Genomic DNA, 21479 nt, shown 5'->3' on the forward strand with positions numbered 1-21479 from the left:
AGGAGTATGATTTTGTGGTCTATAGCATAGAAAAGATGGATGTGGAGCAGGCAGTGAGGATTGCTCACACCACCCTCAAGTTTTTTATAAAAGAATTAAAATATTTTAATTCTCAAGGTTTCTAATATTTAAATTGCAATGTACTAAGTCAAGGTGTGTTTTAATATTTTTTATGTCCTTACATGAGTACATACGCACATGCACACACACACACACACATATAATAAGAGATTTTTAACATTTTAACAAAAATTTTGTAAGTCATGGAACAATCACAACATTTCCCACTATCAAGTCCAAGTCCATTTTGCAAAATGGTTTCAGTTTGCATTTTGACTATTAGAGTCCCACGCTTATGTGCAAAGTGAGGGTGGTCTGAAGAGCTGTTTTACATGGATCACACACAGTCCAAGACCCATGTTAATTCAGCATGTGTAAAATTATTTAGTACAAGAAGGGGCGGGGGAAATCCAGTAGTCACAGAATTCCTGCTGTCAGTATTATCTCACTTCACTGCTTTGACCAACTAAATTTTTTAAACACAACCCTTTGAATACTTAATATGAACTTGTCAGCTAGAATAAGTATAGTCCAGAACACAGATAAGGTGGCTCAAATACTTTAGGCTGCCCACCAGGTAAGCCTAAAAGACATGGGACAAGAGTACTTTTTTGTGCCCTCAGACTTCAGCTCAGAGCAGAAACACAGAGATGGATCAGCTGTCAAATGGACACAGCTCTGTTCCTGGTTAGAACCCAATTTGTTGTGTGTACTTTGGAGAAGCTCAATATCTCTGGCCTAAACCGATGACACAGCTGCCAGCCAAACTTTCCAGTCAGACCAGCGTAAGTGTCTCCACTCTCCTCGGTGACAGTTTGGCCCCTGCTAGCCTGAGGTTGAATGTGAAGAGAGCCAGGAGTTTCCATTCAGGTTTGTAAAACACCTTAAACTCTTTAGAACAGTGCTGTGAAATGTAACTTCCTGCAGTAATAGGAAGGGCTGGGTCTGTGCTCACGTGCACAGCAGCCACCAGCCATGTGTGAACACTGAGCCCCCCAATGAGGCTGCTGCCACCAAGGAACGGATTGTTTAGTTGCACTTAATTTTATCTAAATTTGAGTAGCTTTATGTGGCTAATGGCTATTATAACAAAGCTTTAGAGAAGAGGCTTCGTCTTTGCTAAGTGTTATCAGAAGACACCAAGGAATGCATACATATGCAGGTTCCTAGCTTTACCTTGAGAGCCACTCAACACCAGGCCCAGCTCGGCACAGATGGCAGCACAGGTGATCTCACAATCATGGCCTGTCAGAATGGCCCGAGGGGTGGTAGTCTCACCTTCAGAAACAAACAGATAAAAAGGACAAGTCAATTCAAGTTCAAGCAGATTAAATAACTTGTTCCTAATTTCCATGATGCTTAAATCTTTATAGTTTGAGAATTTGTCCAAAAAATCCTATTTTAGGACTAGTTCTAAAATAAATGCTACAGTTCAAGGCCCACATGTTGCTTTTCAAGGAACCCTTAGGTGACCGTCAAGCAACAGTGGTCACTAGCTCAGATGACAAAGCCTGAATTCTAAAATGCCTCAGATAGTCCTGTGTGGTGTGCAGGCCTGTGACCCCAGTGTCTCCGGAGGCTGAGACAGGAGGATTATCAGAAAAAAAGAGAAAACACTAGGGATGTGGGGGCAGTAGCTCAGTGGTTAAGTACCCCTGAGTTCAATTCCCACTAGCAAAAAAAAAAAAAGCCTCAGAGATGCCTTCCAAATGCAGACCAAATATAGACAACCAAATATAGACATGAGTCCCTTAATTAGCACGGTTCATGGGTGGATGATTTAAAAAGTAGGGACTCTGACTCAGAGTACAATTCAAAGAAAGGCCTCCTCCTCTTCCTCTGTGGGTCACCAAAGCCTTTCAAAATAAGATGGTCTGATGTAGGATTAGGAATATCTCAAAGTGGTCCCTTTATAAATACCTGTTATTGCTACTAAACTTGTGTATTTTCTTGATAAATCAATATCACAGAGTGTATTTCTCCATGATTCATTCAAAGAATGGAGGCTGGGTAGCTAAACCCTCACACAGCATTCTGATAATGAATGAAAATTAGGGGAAAAGGGTGGAGAAGGGGGTATAGAGAAAAAGTGTCTAAATAATGAGAGATGTTCCAAGATGTTTTCCTAGGTAGAAAGTACATCTCTGTCCAAAACTAAAAAGAAAACCCAAGGTGTGCAAGGGATACCAGCATGAACGGCCATAGCAGAGTAGGAGCACAATGGCTTGATTCCTGCTCAGCCACCAGGATAAACTGGATTCCATTTTTGGCCTGAGGAATACTATTTTAAGACTAAACTAGTCCCCTACTTTTAGTGTCTAAGAACAAAGACACAAAGAGCCTTTATAAACAAAACTACAGAGCAGGAGGTCCTGTTAGCATTTGTAGATTCCTTGATCAGCCCTGGTTTTATAGTAATCCCAAAGGGGCAAATGTGCCCAGAAAGTAGGTCACTACCACAACTGTGGAACTCTAGACAAAAGAACCCTGTCATCCTAACCCCAGATAGCTGGCTATTCTTACAGTAGACACCTTCTCTGAGGAGAGTCCTGGGAGGCCAGAGAAACCCACCAGGAACCTACGGCACTTAGGAAGGTAAACGTTGCTGTCAAAAAACCGAATCTAGCTTCAAAGCAGAGGTCCTTATCAGTGCATCAATTTCAGTTCTCTGAAATTTCAGGCAAAATATGTGCACATGCCTATTTTTCTGGGGAGTGAGGGAGGAAATTAGGTTTCACTGAAGGCACAGAGATTCATGATCCAAAAAAGGTGAGTGGCCTCCACTATGAAGAAAGAAGCCTAGTTCCTGTGTTTCAGCCACACATCACCCGGAGCCAGGGTGACTTCATCTGAGTTACAATGTGTGCACTGGAGCACATAACACACAGCTGTGCCCCCCAGTGTCTTTCACAGCTTTGGTGACTGACTACAGGTGCTTCTGAAGGAGATTTAAGTCACATTAAACTGTGCACCACTCTGGCTGCTCTCAGGGAGGCCACTGCTGGAGCTGGCCTTCATGCTTACTGGTAAAGAGAGAGCCGGGCTGACAGATTAGAGACAGGGAGGAGGAACAGGGGCTTGCTTTCATTTCATTCCAGATCCTAAAACTTCCCTGAAGAGGCATACCCACCTTAACTAGAAAGTTTACTTGACATTTCACAAACTAAAAAGAATTTGTCAGAGAATATTTTTTTTTCTTAAAAAGTCCACAAGTTTGGAATATTTTCAAAGGAAAGAAACAAATAATGCAAATTAATCTGAACTTCTTAACTTTCTGTTAACGATACTCTTTGTCATGAAACTTAGAAACAAATATGCTGTGTTTTTAAAAGTTAATACTTTAGCCCTAATTCCTGGGTTCCCCATTTCCCATGAAGTTATAAATTCCACAAAATAAGCCTTAATGTTATTTTTGAAATTACTGCCTAATTATATCTATTGGCAACTTTTTCATCAACAGTTAAAAATCTTTATGATCTAAGGAATACATCGTTGGTGTGATTGATCCTTTGTTTTCCTACGTCCCCATTTTATGGTGTGGGGGGTGAGACTTCTGTTTTGACTTGAATTGTCTTGGAATTCCTCCGTGGAAACTGAAGGTTTGAAGGGAAACTGATGGCAAATGAAGGCAATCTACACATAAGCCAAAGTAAACACAGGACAGATGGATCATGGCAAACCCGGCCGGCGTCATGTAAGCACATCAATGCCTTTTGTTTTCCATATTTAAGAATATTTTCTCAGCAGCACAGTGGAAGGAAAAGATTGCTGTCAACTGCATTTCTTTCTTTAATGTGAAAGAGCTGAAATGCTGAGAGTTTCCTAGGACTGTAAAGTCAGTTTGAGAAGCCTTGGGATTAGCCCCAGAAAGTGGGTTAAGATGTAAGCATTTTTTTGTGTAAACTCATAATTAAGATTTTTATAAGTACGCGTTACTTACAAAATGCTAGTTTCCAAGAGTTCAGACATACCAAATCATTTTTTACTTTACAAATACACAGAATGATTTCAAAACTGAAAAAAAGATTCTTCTTTGCCTCGGGCCTGATTTCTAAATAAGGGACTGTTCAGTGCTAGGACCTGGGCTTCAATGTTTGGCAAAATGTTTCCTAGTCCAGGAAGCAAGTTAGACAGTTCAGGAAATACAGGGCAAGAAGAGATAGAAACAGCAAATTAAAAGCATAAGGGTAGGCTTATGATCATTAGGTTCTTCTCAGGTAACTGGTTTTATAAACACTCGCTGGAGTTCCTGTAAAAATCACTGTGCTCCTCAACTTTCCTCATTTATAGGAAATGTACCCTCATGGCTTCTAGAAACCTACATTCTACTGTACAAGCAGGGAGAATTTCCTTTAAGAAGAGGCACTTCTGGTCTTGCTTATGGCTGCTTATCTTCTCTTCAGATGGAGCATTCTTTGCATTTTCCCTAGCATCCTCAAAAGTTACCCTAAGTCTATTTTTAAAAAAACCAAACCTGTTGGATTTTCATACCTTCCAGTAAACCAAGAGCTTTAAATGTTAAATTTTCACTATAGAAAATATAAATTCTTGGGCTGGGGCTGGGGCTCAGTGGTAGAGCACTTGCCTAGCATGTGTGAGGCACTGGGTTCAATTTTCAGCACCGCATATAAGTAAGTAAATAAATAAATAAAAATAAAGGTCCATTGACAACTAAAAAAAATATTAAAAAAAATATAAATTCTTTGATACCGGATTAAAGCCAAACAGCTATAAACTGTTTAAATTCAATGGACATTTTGGGAACCATTTGGAATAAAATTACTAAGGCGAGAGAAAGGGATAATTGGAGACAGAACACAGGTTTTCTTTGTGGCCTGCAGAATCTACCTTTCTGTTTCTCTGTGGCTATACTGCTGTACGTCATCTTGGATCACAGAAGAGCCCATGTGGCGACATCCCACAGGAGGGAAGGGCAGAAAGCCTAGACAGCACATCTCAGAACTGTGGGGCTCATTCTCGCTCGGCCCCTGGGGACTATTGCTGAGTGCGTATGCTAAATACCTGGCAGACGTGCCATCAGCTCGAATAAGATGATTCTAGCCATGTATTACTTTCAAAAACTCCAAAGCTCTCACCAATCTCTCCCTGAAGCTTCTAAACCAAATAAAGAGCAGGGGAGAAAGTCTTCTGACAAATATCAGGTTAATTCTTTTGATAAAAACTTGCAGTAGTTAATGGATACAAACAGTCTTTACCTTTGCTTCTGAGATAGTATGGTTTAGCAAAAGCTAGATCATAAAGCAGAACAGATTCCCTTAAGAACCTTTTAAAGTCTTACTGCTTGAAAAATCGCCATGGCTTTCAATTTGCTGAGAGAAAAATTTATCTTGCTGCTAGTTTAAGAAGCTACAATTCAAACTCTTCTTAGAGAAAAATAAAAAGAGAAAGAGGACAGACTTCTAGGATTGCTTTGAAAAGCTGAGCAATTACTTCAAAGGAAAGAAGGTCTTTGTCCCCAGAGCAGGTTTATGACTACTGATGCAAATCCTAACCAAAGGCTGAAAAGGATACTCAGTGCATCTTTATGGATGGCCTTAGAGAAAGATGAACAAGTCAAATGAGATTAAACAGTCCCAATGCTGCCAAACACACAGGACACATCAGTTTTTACAGACATGCTTTTCTCAGTACAGAATGCTGAATATCAGTATTAATTTCTCGATGCTATTTAACAACCCAACTTGCTATAAACAGCACAAGAGCTCTTTTAACATTCATCCTATACCCATGTTTTAAAATATTAGCTGGACTATTTTAACACCACTGGGCACAGTAGCACCGGTTTTATTAAGTGTATTTCTTTGGTGCTGCTGTAACACGAAGCATGTTTCTCTACCTCGAAGACTCTGAACCACTTAAAATTTTATACCTGAAAGAAGAGAAGGGAAAACAGTAATTGTTCTAGTATCCTGCTCATAAATATCCAATGTGGAAAATATTTCTGAAGGCCTATCTCCATTAAAGCAAAATGGGCATTCAGAATCCAGGTGAAAATAGACTGGACATGTATTTCTGGTAAACATTTAAATTACTTTAAAAAGTATTGGATAAAGTACTTGCTATTTTTGGCATTATCTCCTCAATCTTGTGAAAATTAAGTCACTTTGAAATGCACAGTAAAGATCTCATTAGTGACTTAAAATGTTATTAGCAGAGTAATTCCCTTGAATTCATTCACTATTTCTTCAATAGCATCAATTATGAAATGGGGTGGGTTCAACATTTTCCTACTCTAAGTTTTATACAAATGAAATTTTTTTCCAATTAATTCTTAGCTTAGATGATTTGTAGGCCATAAAATAACAAACCTTACTTGTTCACTCAATTACTCCGTCTTTTACTTAATAACATATATTGAGTATGTATCATATATGACATACTTTAGTATAAGAATAAAATACGGTCTTTTACTTGAAAATGACTTATTGGTAAATGGTCATTGGTGGCTGGGGGTGTCACTTAATAGTAGAGCACTTGCCTGGTATGTATGAGGGCCTGGGTTCCATCCCCATCAATGTAAAAAAAAACAAATCAAATGGTCATTGGGTTGGGTTTTGTTGATCTTACTACAGACCTATAAATTATAATTATAAATCCCTAACTGTAAAGGTCAAAAACGCCACACTGAAGTCAAACTATTTTTTATATTTTTTTGTGCAAAAGCAATACTTAATATTACTTAATAAAACCCTTAAATAAAAACATAAATAATTGTCTTCACTAATAAAATCTAGTATTATCTGACCTTTTAGAAAGGTAAAACAAAATATCAAGCCTGGTTCTGCTAAAAAAATTTTCAATAGAGAACTCATTTTGAAGTTTGTTAATTAAAAACTGATCATGAAGTTCTTAAGTGTTTATAGATTAAAACAAAAAAAAAATCAACATATTATACAAGATGTGCTGGTCACTTCTTCCAAGATGGATACTTCTCCTTTGCGTGTGCCCTCTGTTCCACTGTAATTAAAGTTTATTACTACAAAATGCTCATGTGAAAACTGAACACTAAGCTTTCTCATGTGGCTCACCATAATGGTAAATCAAGAAAGGAAATGGCTTTGCTGCATGGGAAATAGGGCTAGCTGTTAAATGTTTCTTAAACCTTTCCATTAACATCCTGGCTTTTCAATGGCAGTTATACTATGTTTTAATTATGCAAACAGAAACTATTTGAAATTGTTCTATTCATTACATCTTCACCAACCCTCTCCCCTCCCCTTCTCTCCCCTCCCCTACATTCATCATGGTCTTTTTGATGAAAATATGTTGATGTGATTAAATTTGCAGACTACAGACAACATGCCATAGCTGCAGTTAGGGTGTGACAGCCATTAGAAAATTTTGGTAGCCTTCTTTTGTAAATAATGTTAAAATTATTAATGTAAGAAAAGTTAATATTCCCTATAATGTAGTCCTCATGGCACCCTGTATGGTAACTACTGTTACTATCTCTTGTCTTATAGATAGGTACAGAGAAATCATAAATACAGGATTCCCTTCCACTCGGGTCCACAGAGTAGCTCTTCCTACCAGAACCATGGGCACTTGCCCAAGGAAGTCACTTTTAGGTGATAAAAATCACCTATAAGTTCTTGGTTCAAAATATTTCTCCACTGTCTATGATACATACCTAACTTTATGACAATGGAATCACCCTCTAAAAGTACATTTAAAAACTAGTTTGTACCAGGTACACCTGTAATCCCAGTTACTTGGGAGGCTGAGGAAAGAAGATTACAAGTTTGAAAACAGCCTGGGCTACTTAGCAAAACACTGTCTCAAAAAAAAAAAAAATAGAGATACAGCTTGGGGATATAGGTCTATGGAGGAGCACCTCTGGGTTTAATCCCCAGTATCAGAAAGAACAAGAAGTGAGTTTGTACGAGCATGTGCCTACAGTTGTATGTGTGATAATATTTTTTTAAAATACAAAATCCTAGGGGCTGGAGGTGTGTAGCTCAGTGATAGAGTGCATACTTAGCAATGAGCAAGGCCGTGAGTTCAACCCCCAGTACCAAAAAGAAAAAAAAAGGAAAAACACCCAAATTTTATCCTGACATATACTACTATAAGAACTCAGTACATCAAAACTATCTTTTTATGTCCTTTGAAAATATTGAGAGCTTTAGTGATAGGTCTGCATCAAGTTCTCCACTGCTGATTATCCGATTATTTCCAGTAAAAGCTGCAATATCGTTTAGTGATGAAGAAAGGGCCTCTGGGGCTCTGCTCAGTGTTGAGAGCCCATGCTTAGCATGCCTGAGGCCCTGGGTTCCATTCCCAGCACCAGAAGCAAAAACAAAGAAACCATAAAAGGGTTGGAGGTATTCCTCTGGCTGAGTTTGAATCCAGACTCTGGCACCTACAAGAGACTTCCTTGGGCAAATGCCCATGGTTCTGGTAGGAGAGCTACTCTGTGGACCCGAGTGGAAGGGAATCCTGTATTTATGATTTCTCTGTAACTATCTATAAGACAAGGGATAGTAACAGTAGTTACCACACAGGGTGCCACGAGGACTACATTATAGGGAAAGTGCTCATGATGGTGTCTAGCATGTCGTGAGCACCATTCAGTGTCACCTCACAACAGCAGCAGCAGCAGCAGCAGCAGCAGCAGCAGCAGCAGAATGATGCTTTTTTTCATGCTATTATAATAACTCCTTTCAATAGAAATGTAACTGTTGATCCTACGCTGCATAATGCCAATTAGAGATGATTCCCATTATTTTTATTTATTGTTAAGAGAATATACCTAAATTTCTAGAAATTATTTGATTTTCCCTATTCTTTCTTGTCTTAGACTTTCTAATCTTCTCTGACAATTCATATAAATTCTGATGTAGCTACTAATGTCAAGTAGCCTAAAGGCTGAGAGGAGGGATTGAAGGTGTATTAAACAATTAGGTACATTTCCCCAAGTTAAAATATCTCTTTTATCTCTTGTTATCAAAGTAAGAAATGCTTATTATAAAACAATCAGATAATTTAGTAAATTATGAAGAAAAATTAAAAATTGCTTCCAAATTCCACTACCTATAAATAAACACTGCTAATAATCATCTACCATTCCAGATTTTTATGTGCAAAAATATACACAGATTTGTGTGCACTTGTGTGCACATCATCTTATATATGTATTTGGATGATATTTTATATTTAGCAATATAAACAGCAGTCAGTATTACAAACGTATAATGTCTTTGTTATGGCTATATAGAACTTCATTATGTGGACATATCATACTCCTCTACCTAACTAATGTACTACTTTTTCCTGCTTTCTTGAAATTTTTCATTTATTGATTTCCCCATAGCAGGGCTTGGTCTTTGGTTCTAACTTACCTACAGTTTCTAGAGCTGCATATGGGTGTCTAGTGACAAAAATATTATAAAATTCTACCTCCAAAAAAGATACAGATAGAAAATTAAGATGAAATCTTCTTCAGATTTGCTATAGAACATTGACTATAACTTTTATAAATATAAATTAAAATAAAAATTCTAGAATCTATTTATACTAAATACCCAAATCACTTAAAATTATTTGTAATATGTCTTAACATTTTTAAGCTTCCTTTGTTAAAAATACATAAGTAAGGCATTCTGAAAAATATAAGAGGGATTTCACATTTTTAGCTATAAAAAACATGTTGATCTTATTCACCCCAAGGAAATAAAGCAATCTCTCTGTTATGGAAGGCTACAAAGAATAAAAGCTAAAAAGCTCGATAGTCATGTAGCCTTAAGCCACAAAAGGAGAAAGAAATATAAGGAAATTTTTGCCTAACAGCACTTCAATTCTCAAACCTGAAATCTGACCAAATCCACCTGAATGCAAGAAAAATTAGTTTTAAAAAATTATCAGGCAAATGACACATGATGACATACTTAATGAGGTGATGGTAGTGTCAAAAACCAATGAAATGAATTTTTAAAAATTTGTTAACACTTAAACTTCTGTAAGCCAGATAGTAGGGACAGCATGTGAAAACTGAGGTTAATTAGAAAAAAATATGGTAATTGCTACTTTGTAAAAGAAATCAGAGACACATGCCTATGAATTTCTTGTAAAACTCTCTCTCTTTTGATACAGTCCCTGGAATATTTAAAGTACAATGTGAGACATTTACACACAGAGCTGCCACACAGTTCCTCTAGTGAAATGAACTTTTCAGAAGGCAGTAAAGTCAGTCTAGTATGTTGTTCAGCGATCTTAACGAAATGTGGCCCTAGTAGTGCTGTAATAATGTCACACTTGTACATTCAGCCACAGGTCCACGTACACACACACAGTTATGCCCTGCTCTAAAAGCAGAAGAATTCTACTTTTAGATTTAAAAATGAGGAGGGACACAAAACTCATAGTTTTGGGGTACCTTCAGCTTCTCAACTAAATGAAAGATGGCACCACATTTTGAGAGTCGACATGGTAAAACTTAGTTGGCTAGAGAGAATGTGTACCATCTTAGATTAATTCCAGAAATTGTTTGAAATTAAAATTCCTATATGAGCATGAAGTATCAGACAGCCATCTCTGGTATGGCTCTATTGAAGTCTACATATGAAGATACTCAGGTTCAATTCGAGGGCATAAATCATCAGTTCTCCTGTTCTCATATTTAAATGACTGTAGCCTATGGGCTGAATGGTATAGTCATTTTTCTCTGCAACTAAACAAGGTAAATAAATGTGATATATTGGCACATCACCCCACCACTCTGCATATGGTGCACATTAAGGTTGTATTTATTTGCCATATGAATATAATTCCTTTTACCACATCTACTATTAGTTACAAGCAGTAAATACAGAGTTGTTTTGCTGGAACTTGAAGGCCTGCATTACATCATGGAGCACTAAACATCTTAGACCTTCTGGAGAATTTCATAGACATACTTTTAATGTCGCCTGAACTTGAATACTGCTGGCATACTGCTTCAAAACCCTACTTGAATTCTTCAAGGAGAAAGAAAACACAGGGAAGTCTTGGTACAATGGTGTACAGCAAAAGCAGGGCCAAAAGGGAAGCTTTGGATGAGGTACATCCTTGAATTAATGCCCTTGACAAAGAATCAGATCAAGAGTCATGTCCCAGGGATAAAAAGGCTACTAGCTTCAAGCATAGCTTTCCTATTCAAAATCTAGTGAACATAAGGAATCTAAATTAAAATACCTTCTAAACAGTTTTGCCCAAATGTAGCTTACAAAAGACCTGTGCTCAATAAGATAATGAGTTTACCTCATAAAAACTGCAGTGCTTGTTTTATTAGGCATATATTGTGATTTTTCCTTAAAAGAGTTATTGTTAAGTTCCAAATCCATGTTAGGTAGGGCAAAATAAAAAATAAAGTAGAGAGCTAGGGCTGTAGCTTAGTGGCAGAGCTCATGACTAGCATGTGTGAGGTACTGGGTTCGATTCTTAGCAACACACACACACACACACACACACACACACACACGGCATTCTGTCCATCTACAACTACCAAAAAAAATGTTTTAAAAGAATAACATGGATTCCCCTTGAAAAATAATATATTTTATCACAAACATACACATCTTGGCATTTGTGACCCATAAATAATAAACCATAGGCAATTAAAAACGAAGTACACCTGTGTTACCAAGTACTGATTTTCCTATTTCCCATGGTAAGTCCCCAAATGCATCCAGCAGATGGTGCTCTAGGCCACCTACTTTCAAGAGGAATATGGTTTGTATTGCATCCACCTATATTTTGGCAAGACAAAGAATAAGGATTTATCAGTAGCTTCAGTAAAACATATTAGGCTTTACGATAAAAGACATAATTCCTAAATATGTGTACAAAAATATACATATGCATAAGCACATGTGCACAGAGGCAACCAGTGAATAATTCACCCCTCGACGTCTTACGATACTACTTTATAGTCACATGGCAAGATCATTCCAAATTCATTAAAAAAAAATTTAGAATGCCTTAAAGTTAGAATTCATTTTTAATTATTGCAGGAATGTCTCATTAGGGTGATACTAGTAAAATTAACAACAGTAGGATTTACGGTAATGACTTAAGTGATTGATGAGAGTATAACAAAATGAAGTTTTAGACAGAGAAAAAGCAGGGCAGCTATGGCATACAGTACTTTAAAAAACAGCTCTGTGGTCTGTTAGTGCTAGCCTTATGGTTAATAAAACCTTCTTTCTAATTAACGGTGCTGAAATATTCTTAAAGAACAGAATCTTTTTGTTATGAAAAAAACTTGAATAGTTTTATTTTTTTTCAGTAGACGCCATTCCCATAAAGGAGAAAGCTGACATAGATTAGCATGTCTGATTGCAAAGAGGAAAAAAAATGCCACCTTTCAATCAAAACCAGAATTCAAGAATGGAAAAGTACTTTACTGAAATACTACACACACAAATCTATGCAACACTCTCACAGTCAGCAACCATTTGCTCCTAAAGCTAATCAACTGTGGCTTTAAAAGAATTACTCCAAGACCTAAAAGTGCCAAATAAGCATTTAATTTTTAAAATCCAAGTTTATAATTTATTAATATAAAACAGTCAATAAATAATAACTATTTAAATACCAATTGAATGCATGAGGGCATATTTTCTCTAGCATTTGGAAATGTGCATATGGACAATTTATTCTGAAAGAAAAATATCTCAGGAAAAGTCTTCTGCTAGACAAGATTTAGTTCTAGAACAGAGAGAGCAAGTCCTAGGGCAAGGAGAGGCAATGTACATCTACATAGAAAATATCTGCCATTGAAATACGCTTGGCTAATTTTATTTTTAAAAATCCACAACCAAATGAATCTTATTTTAAGTTTTCTTGTCACTGAGAAAACTGCATTCCATAGCAGATTAACCATCACAAGACAAAAGAGTAAAAAATGAAAAACTATCTGGTGGTATACAGGAAAGCGAGCCTTTTGCTAAGTACTCTAGGCAGGTTTCAGAGAACATCTGAATCTTTTTTAAAAACTCCAAATTATACCATGTATAGGCTTTATCAAGCTTGAATTAGCCTGATTTTGTCCAAATAATATGCATATTTATGTTGGATAGCATTTTTAAAAATAGCTACATGGTTATCAACTTTGCATAGAGCCCCATTATCATATTTGAAGAGAATGATACACATAGGCTCATGACCCTAGCAAGTTAAATTTCCACTTGTTATTATGATTTTTAAATTAAAAACTAAATGAGAGCTGAATGAGGCCTATAAAACGAAATAAAAGCAATGTCTTAGTTTTTTTCCATTTAATTATTTCCCCCTTCAAGAAAGAAAATAAGTCTGAAATACAAATTTTAAGGTTGAGGCATTATATGCATTTTCAGGCCATATTGCAATTAGATGTATATAAAAGCCTGACCACTTCTTGAAGGTCATTTCTACTGCACCTAAGAGACATGCTACAGGAATGAGCAGAACCTACAACTCCCCTCTGAAAAGCTCTGTCTGCATCGTGGAGCCATCAATGAGCCAGAGGCTTATAAAATCCAAACCAGCTTGTGTGAATGTTTTAGTTTATACATAGTAAAAATGTCTTTGTTTTTGTCATTTTTCTTTCAAAAAGCTTAGAAAAAAGCTTTTTCATTTTCTTTAATGTGTGCAAATTCTTATAATATGAAAAAGTGCCTATTTGTCTTTCTCCCAGATTCATCCTTCAAAGCTAAAGCTAAATTAAATTGGGACATCAGATGTTATAAAAGGGCCAGAAAGGACGAGGTTCACTTTGAGAAAGGTAATTTAATTTAGTCAAGATACATTACAATTTTCTAAAATTTGTATTAGATGTGCTGTTTTATTATTCTTTTATTTTTCCTCCTCATTACCAGCATTACTAGGAGTTAATGTCCACCATACTACAGACAATGAGAGGGTATAGATGAAGTGCTTCATGAAAAATATAACATTATAATATGTACTCTAATGCCAACAAGATGGTGTTTGTGCGGTGATTTATTTGCTGAGCATCCTGTGCTTCTGATAACACCTTAGGCCAGTTACTGCTGTTGCTTTCATTTTATAGACAAGAGAAAAGAACCACAGCAGAACTGGGAACTTAGATTTTAGATTTTACTACAAACCCCAGATTAGGTCACACCTACTTGATTCATTTTTTAAAGAACGTGCGTGTAAAAACCATCTCTACATTAATTTATAAAATACTTAAGTATATAAAGATATATTTAAACATATACCACCAAGCCCCCATATAGAAATAGAATAGTTTCCACGTTCTGGAAAAGCTGAGGATTTCTCATTTTAAAATATATTAAGTCTTGCACCAAACAAACACATTATACCTAAATTTCTGAAATGCAACAGCAATTACACATGAGTATAGCTAGTAATGTCTTTATGTCTCAGAATTCACATTAGTAATGACTATGCACAGCATACAAAACATGATTAAGTAAATGAGTAAAAAAGAAAACAAAACAACCAAGACGCACATCGCTTCCTTTGCAGATGTGTGTACGTGTGTTTTGTTCCTAAATGTTTTAAGATAAATAATAAAATGGTAGATTGATTATCTATGTCAAATTTAAGTTCACCTGAGATAATTTAGTAAATCTTGTAAATGGAAGAAAAGAAATTGAAACTAGTCACTCAACCTAGAGGACAGAAGGCCAAAGAACAGGAACATCAGTCTGCATATGAGAAGAGCGTCAAGTACGTTCCTACAGAATATGAAGAACAAAATCCCTAAAACCGGTAGCTTTAAAATTGATACTGTAACTATATGCATAAAATGGAGAGGTCTGTATAAATATGTAAGATACACACCACATGCACACTGCGATTTGGTCTGATCACAAAGACTGAGTTATCCACAGTATTATAACCACTGATTTTTCATATTCTATTTATGTAGAGAGTTATTCATACTTTCATTAAAATAAGAAATACATATTAAAAGTTAACTGAGTAAAATCTGTGTTTACTTACCAGTCCATACATAATAAGAAGCAACTTCGAAAAATAATTTGCATATATTCCTTTTAAAGTCATACTAGCCTTTGACTAAATTTTTTGAACAAAGCTTTTGCTTTCACACAAATATTATCCATTTAAGCACAACTCTGAGGAGTTGATCCAAAATACAATGCGATTAAACATATTCACAGTGTTTCATAATTTAAGGCTAAGTAACAGAAGTAAATACCACAGTATTTAGGTAATCAGGGACAACATGATCCTTCCTTAGCCAAATACATTGTGACTTACTTTATATTAAGAAACTGTAAATATTTAAGAGCAGTTCAAATGCTCTACCTTATGAAATAAAAAATCTAAAGCTATTCTTGCAGGAATTCTTCACTATTGTCATAATCATTTTAATTAAATTCTCATTTTTCAGGTGGTCCCTTTAGTTGTTTTTTCCTACTTCTTAATGTGTTTTCTGAAGCCATTTCTTTTCTGCAGCTGTGTGCGATTGGCTTTAATGGTTGCTGCTTCCTTTTTTGCCTTCTGTGAATTACAATTTTAAATGGTTACACATTTTTTGTTTTACTGCCTTCAGCACAGTTTCATAAAGATGTTTAAGGCTGTTGGTGAACATTTTCATTTCCCATCTGAAAAACCAAGAGCCAATTTGAATATTCCATATTGGCCTTTTATGACCTATTTTATCTTTTAATATGTAAATGAAAGCATAATTTTATAAAGACTGGTCGATTTCCATGAAATTATAATTTTTATTTTGCTCTTTTAAAATATGAATTCAATAAACAAGATAATATGTGATTGTTCTTTTATGTTATATCTTTTTGTTCATGAATAAAACACCTCTATTTTATTTGGTGACAGCCATTTCCAATGAAGAGCTAGCAGTTTTGGATTGTAAGAATAACATAACAGAAAAGTAGGATTTCATGCATCAATTTTAATTATCATGGCCACAAAATGTTTTAATGACCAGTCCATTTAGATATTTCTTAAATTATAACTAAGAAATTAAAAATACTTGATTATTCAGTTTTACTCTCACCATAAGGTAACTTATACTGCAATATGTTATTTCTACGTCACATGTAAAAGTTCACTTAAAATGTAAGTTGTACTTACCACCTGGGTTATCTCCAATTCCACTGCTTTTTCCATTCCAGTACCACAGCAGAAGCGTAGCATCACGTGACCCTGAGAGAATGTAGCAATTTCCCCCAATATATGACTCAGAACGAGTGAGGCAAGTGACGACATCCCAATGGCCAAACACCACTTGGATCAATTTTCCTGAAATAGAAAACAATTTTCTTTTAAATTTACTATTTACTAAATTGCTATTTAAAAAAATAAGTTTCTAGTGAGCAGATAACAACTTGAGATGCCATTTTAACTCAGATTCTGAAAACTCAGAATTTATAACAACAACTCTGAATTTTTCCTTAAATATAAACAATAACAAAAAATTAATTAAACAGTGGTAACACTTTTGAAAGGCATATGTTAAACCTATTTCAACAAATGATTCTTGAGGACCAAGAGACCATATCCTTTACAAATGGCTACTGTAAGTAACAAATGGATCGTGTTTGCTTATTAAAGCAGGCTCAGGAGCACCCTTATTGGAACCATTTTTAACATTTTCTTGAGTAATCCTACATGATTGAAAATAAAACAAAGCTTGGTTGCCTTTCTGTAAAAGTACTCTGTAATTCAGATTTCACTAATATAAACCAGTCTCTGAATTAGTGAAGATTTAATATATTTCTTCTTCTTTTAAGTCACTTTGGAGAGAGCTTCTGCTTTTTTAAACTGGGGTTACATGAGTCCATCCAATGTAATTTTTTATGAAAAGACTAATTTATTGTGATTGCAATTTGAGCTAAGTCATTCTTTCTTTGTTTTAATTGTCTGAATGATGAAAATTCCTTTGGGGGTGATGATGAAATCAAGATTAGGCAGTTTAATGGTGATGGCTGGGTACAGTGGAGAGGAACCCAGTCAACTTACTATACCCACAGGGCTTCAAACACAGGAAGAGATGTCCAAGTAAAGATGTCAGGAAAAAACACTAAAGCCCTTGCCCTTTAGAACTTTTGTTCAGCCAGAGATTGTGTTAAAATTCATAAGAACTCATCCACAGAATTAAGTATCTGTCGCAGCTCCTCTGCACCATTCCCAAAGTTAGTTCTACCAACATTCCTTTGAAATGTCTACAGAATCTACAAATAAATCTCAAAGAATCTATTAGGCATAGATTTTTTAAAAAGTCTCAGTAGAGTCATAAAAATATAATTCAAATAGTCAAGAAAAAGACTACTAAATTGAAGAAAAAAAATGTGCCTAAAAAGCTTGTGTGTTTCAATTGGAATACATAATAAACTATTCAGAAATACTGGCATCTAAGTGTTTTTAACTTTTCAAGCTAATAATGAATGTAACTAAGAAAGCATTTGCATTAAAAAATTTAAGTTCTTGATTCTAATAAACCCAAGGTTTGGTGGTGCATGTCTGTAATCCCAGCAATTTAGGAGACTGAGGCAGGAGGATCACAGGTTCCAGGCCAGCTTCAGCAACTTAGTGAGACCTATGCAACTTGGTGAGACCCTATCTCAAAATAAAAGGGACTGAGAAGGTAATTCAATGGTGAAGAACCCTTAGGTTCAGCACCAACTATGGCATGGTGGTGACCAAGGACACCAAACAGACAAATATGTAACTACAAATAGTGACAAGAATTATACAAGAAAAGAAGAACAGTGAAAGTAACAAAGTAGAACATAATTTGGGTGTTGGGGAAGCTCTCCATAAGATGGGGACATTACACATTTACATTACAATCCTCACTACCAAAGGAATAAAATAAACCTAAGGTTTATTTTAAAAATTTAAAAATAAAATGCTGAAAGATATATTATCCACATCAGGTGGAATGCTGAATACATGTTTTCACTCATGAGTGGTAGTCTTGCACATAGCATAGTACTAGTAACTTTAATATCAAATTTATTTCAATCTCAAAAGCAAAACAAAAAGTACATTCTTTTCCTCCCATGATTCAGTAGAAGCAAAGACTTCAGTCAAGGCAGGTGTTAACTGGTAAATGTTCAAAAAGTTGTAGGTGGACACAATACCTTTACTTTATTTTTTTTTTTTAAAGAGAGAGAAAGAGAGAGAGAGAGAGAGAGAGAGAGAGAGAGAGAGAGAGAGAGAGAGAGAGAGAGAGATTTTTAATATTTATTTATTTTTTTTTTAGTTTTTGGCGGACACAACATCTTTGTTTGTATGTGGTGCTGAGGATGGAACCTGGGCCGCACGCATGCCAGGCGAGCGCGCTACCGCTTGAGCCACATCCCCAGCCCACTTTATTTTTTTAATATTTATTTTTTAGTTATAGTTGGACACAATACCTTTGTTGTATTTATTTATTTTTATGTGGTGCTGAGGATTCAACCCAGGGCCTCACACATGCTAGGCAAGCGCTCTACCACTGAGCAACAACCCCAGCCAGTCTTCAGCCTTTTAAATGAACACCAACAAAATTTTCACTTACAAAATTAGGTTATATCGATTTTTAAAATTATGATAAGAATTCAAGACTTTCCAGAATAAAAAACACCAAAATACAAAATTAAGTATGAAAAACATAATAATTTTTACTTCATTTTAAAATGAAGAGGTCTAGTAGTGAATGGGTACCATGAGATTACAGGCAGGCCTTACATGAGATAAGAGAAGTGAGAAGTCAGGTAGCTGAATGTACTTTTTTCTTCTGTACTGGAGATTGAACCCAGGGATGCTTAACCACTAAGTCACATCCCCAGACCTTTATATATATATATATATATATTTTATTTTGAGACAGGACCACCCTATGTTGCTGAGACTGGTCTGGAATCTGCAGTCCTCCTGCCTCAGCCTCTGAGCCACTGGTGCATCACCACACCTGGCTGAATGTACTCTTACTAATAATTAGAAAACTGAAAGTTAAATTAGTGTGTTTTAATCACTGAAGAAAACTGGACACTCCATATTGTGTGTATGTGTTGATCAGTGAGTATGTAAGTGACTTGTATTTAGCCTATTGCTAAGTGTGAGTGTGTAAATACTGGGGTGACTTAAATAGGTTATTTCCTATTTAAGTCACCCCAGTATTTAGACTTATTTTGGATGTGAAACTCAGCAAGGAGCATGAGAGAAAGAACTAGAACTAAGTAGGAACCTGTGGTAGGGGGTGCGGAGGGGGCACCAGGAGGTTCCCAAAGAGCAGCCGTTTACTTGCTACCTTACTTCCCAACACCTGTGGGCACAGGGTGGAAAAATTTAGCAAGGAAATAAGGCTGCATTAAATAGAGGCAGAATGTTCTAAGATTCACGTGTTAATTCCCATTAGTTAAGTCCATGGCCATTCTTCCAATGTCAGAGCCCTTGGAAAGCATATACTCAGTCACTGTGCATTCTTCTGCAACTAAAATTCCCTGATGTCTTAATTTTTGCCTATATAGTTATCAATATAATTTTTCATTTGAAAACTGTTGACTGAGCACCTGCAGAGTGCAAGCGCCAGGCTTGTTTAAGTGGACATGGTGGTGATCAGATACAGTCCTGCTCTCAGAGCACCAACTATGGCATGGTGGTGTCCAGGGACACCAAAGAGACAAACATGTAACTACAAATAGTGACAAGAATTATACAAGAAAAGAAGAAGATCAGAGAAAGTAACAAGGTAGAACACAATTTGGGTGTCGGGGAAGCTCTCCATAAGATGGGACATTTACACAGTTAATTGGAAAGGGTTTCATATTTTAATAAAAATTAACTTTACTCTCTACAATTTATACTTCAGACCCAACCCTGGAAAACATTATTTTTTTTAGGTTTACTTTTCCCTGCTCTGGCAGGCTTCTGTGGCAATTTCTGCTGTTGCTATGAGGTTGAGGCTCACTCCTCCTAAATAAATCACAACATATAAATACCTGCTGCTCTTTTTGGTAAATTATTTTCTGATAATCTCATAAGTGTTCCTCAACCTTTATTTTTTGTTTCCTTTAATACTAGTCCACCTCTCCACACACTAATATCAAATATTACCACAAGCACTAGAATATCCCTTTTTTGACAGAACAAATTTTCTAGTTAATGTTTTATTTGACAGCTGCGCTACAAATAAAAAAATTCCAGCTCAGGACTCTGCACCACTGAATCTAAAATGTGGCCTGAAAATAATTCCAACTGCCGGGGGAAGGTTTTATTGTTGCCTCTGCTGTTCTGGTTGTGCCCCGAAAACATGATTTATGTTTAAAGAATTTCCTGTTACAACCGTGTTTCTCCTCCCTCCTCCCCCCACCAAATCTAATAAGAGAAGGAATTTTTTTTTTTTTTGGCTTGTGTGCTAAAATATAATTGAATTCAACACTTGTGATAGCTTTGCCATTATATATTACTGATCATACAGTTTTTCCCATGCTTCTCTGACAAACATAGAAAAAATGTTTAATATTCTTTTTGTTGTTAAAAACAAATGCATATACCTTAACTGAGATTATTTTAAAATCTACCATCCAAGTTTGCATATAGACATTGAGAAAGATACTTGGATTATCATTTGACATATTTTTTTCCCTTCAAGTCTCTGGCAAGTATAAATAAATATTTTTATTCACAACTTATGGAAATGAAGTTTAAAGTAAGGCTACTCCTTGTGAGAATGCTTTATTCACACATAATTTTTTAAAAGTACATTAGGTTTTTGGGAGAAGGAAAACAACTGATATCTAGTTTATTAAATTTTATGTAACATGGCAGATGTACCAAGAACTTAGTGTTACAAATTATAATGTTTTCCAAACTAACCAATGATTGGTGACACCTGTATGAGACAAGAGGGTACAATCACAAAGAATGCTATATTTGAAGGCAGAAGAACTAAATTACAAGGCCCAGTTCCATCAGCATTACCTACATAAATTTCAACATGTTACTTAACCTCTTTAAACCTCACTTCAATCATCTGAAAAATAAAGATAAGGACATCTGTCTACTCCACAGGATTATTGTGAGTTGAAAACAATATCATGTATGTAAAAGAATTTTTATAAATTCTAAAAAACTGTGAATATAGGAATTAGCTTGATTATTAGTATTATGAAAGTGAAGCTACTTTTGGTTTATAATATTAACATTCAATGCCTTTAAAAAATAGAGAACATCTGGGGCTGGGGTTGTGGCTCAGTGGTAGACTGCTTGCCTTGCACAATGGGTTTGAGCCTCAGCACCACAGAAAAAAAGAATAAAGATATTGTGTCTATCTACAACTAAAAATATATTTTTAAAAAATAGGGAACATCAACAAATTAAAAAAACTTAAATGTCAAAATCGCTTATATGAAATTTTGGAAAAGGCAAGAGGAGACGAGGAACGGGCAGTGTTTGCAGGAGGCTGAGGGTGT

The 21479-nt window shown here is 35.8% G+C and overlaps 1 protein-coding gene across 4 annotated transcripts in view; it reads right to left on the bottom strand.

The window, feature by feature from the left end:
* The window catches only part of Lrba (LPS responsive beige-like anchor protein), a 683057-nt gene that overhangs the window by 13555 nt on the left and 648023 nt on the right, over nt 1-21479 (bottom strand). For all 4 annotated transcript variants that reach the window (XR_013344428.1, XM_026384651.2, XM_077803581.1 and 1 more), the window contains exons 53-54: nt 16153-16320; nt 1237-1338 (exon numbers count right to left, since the gene is read on the bottom strand). Coding sequence is in view for 3 of the 4 variants with exons in the window: in XM_026384651.2 (XP_026240436.2) it covers nt 1237-1338; nt 16153-16320 (270 nt within the window). In the remaining variant the exon portion in view is untranslated. The remainder of the gene's footprint in view (nt 1-1236; nt 1339-16152; nt 16321-21479) is intronic.

Source organism: Urocitellus parryii, chromosome 10 (assembly GCF_045843805.1).
Source record: "Urocitellus parryii isolate mUroPar1 chromosome 10, mUroPar1.hap1, whole genome shotgun sequence".
In the NCBI taxonomy this organism is placed as follows: Eukaryota; Metazoa; Chordata; class Mammalia; order Rodentia; family Sciuridae; genus Urocitellus; species Urocitellus parryii.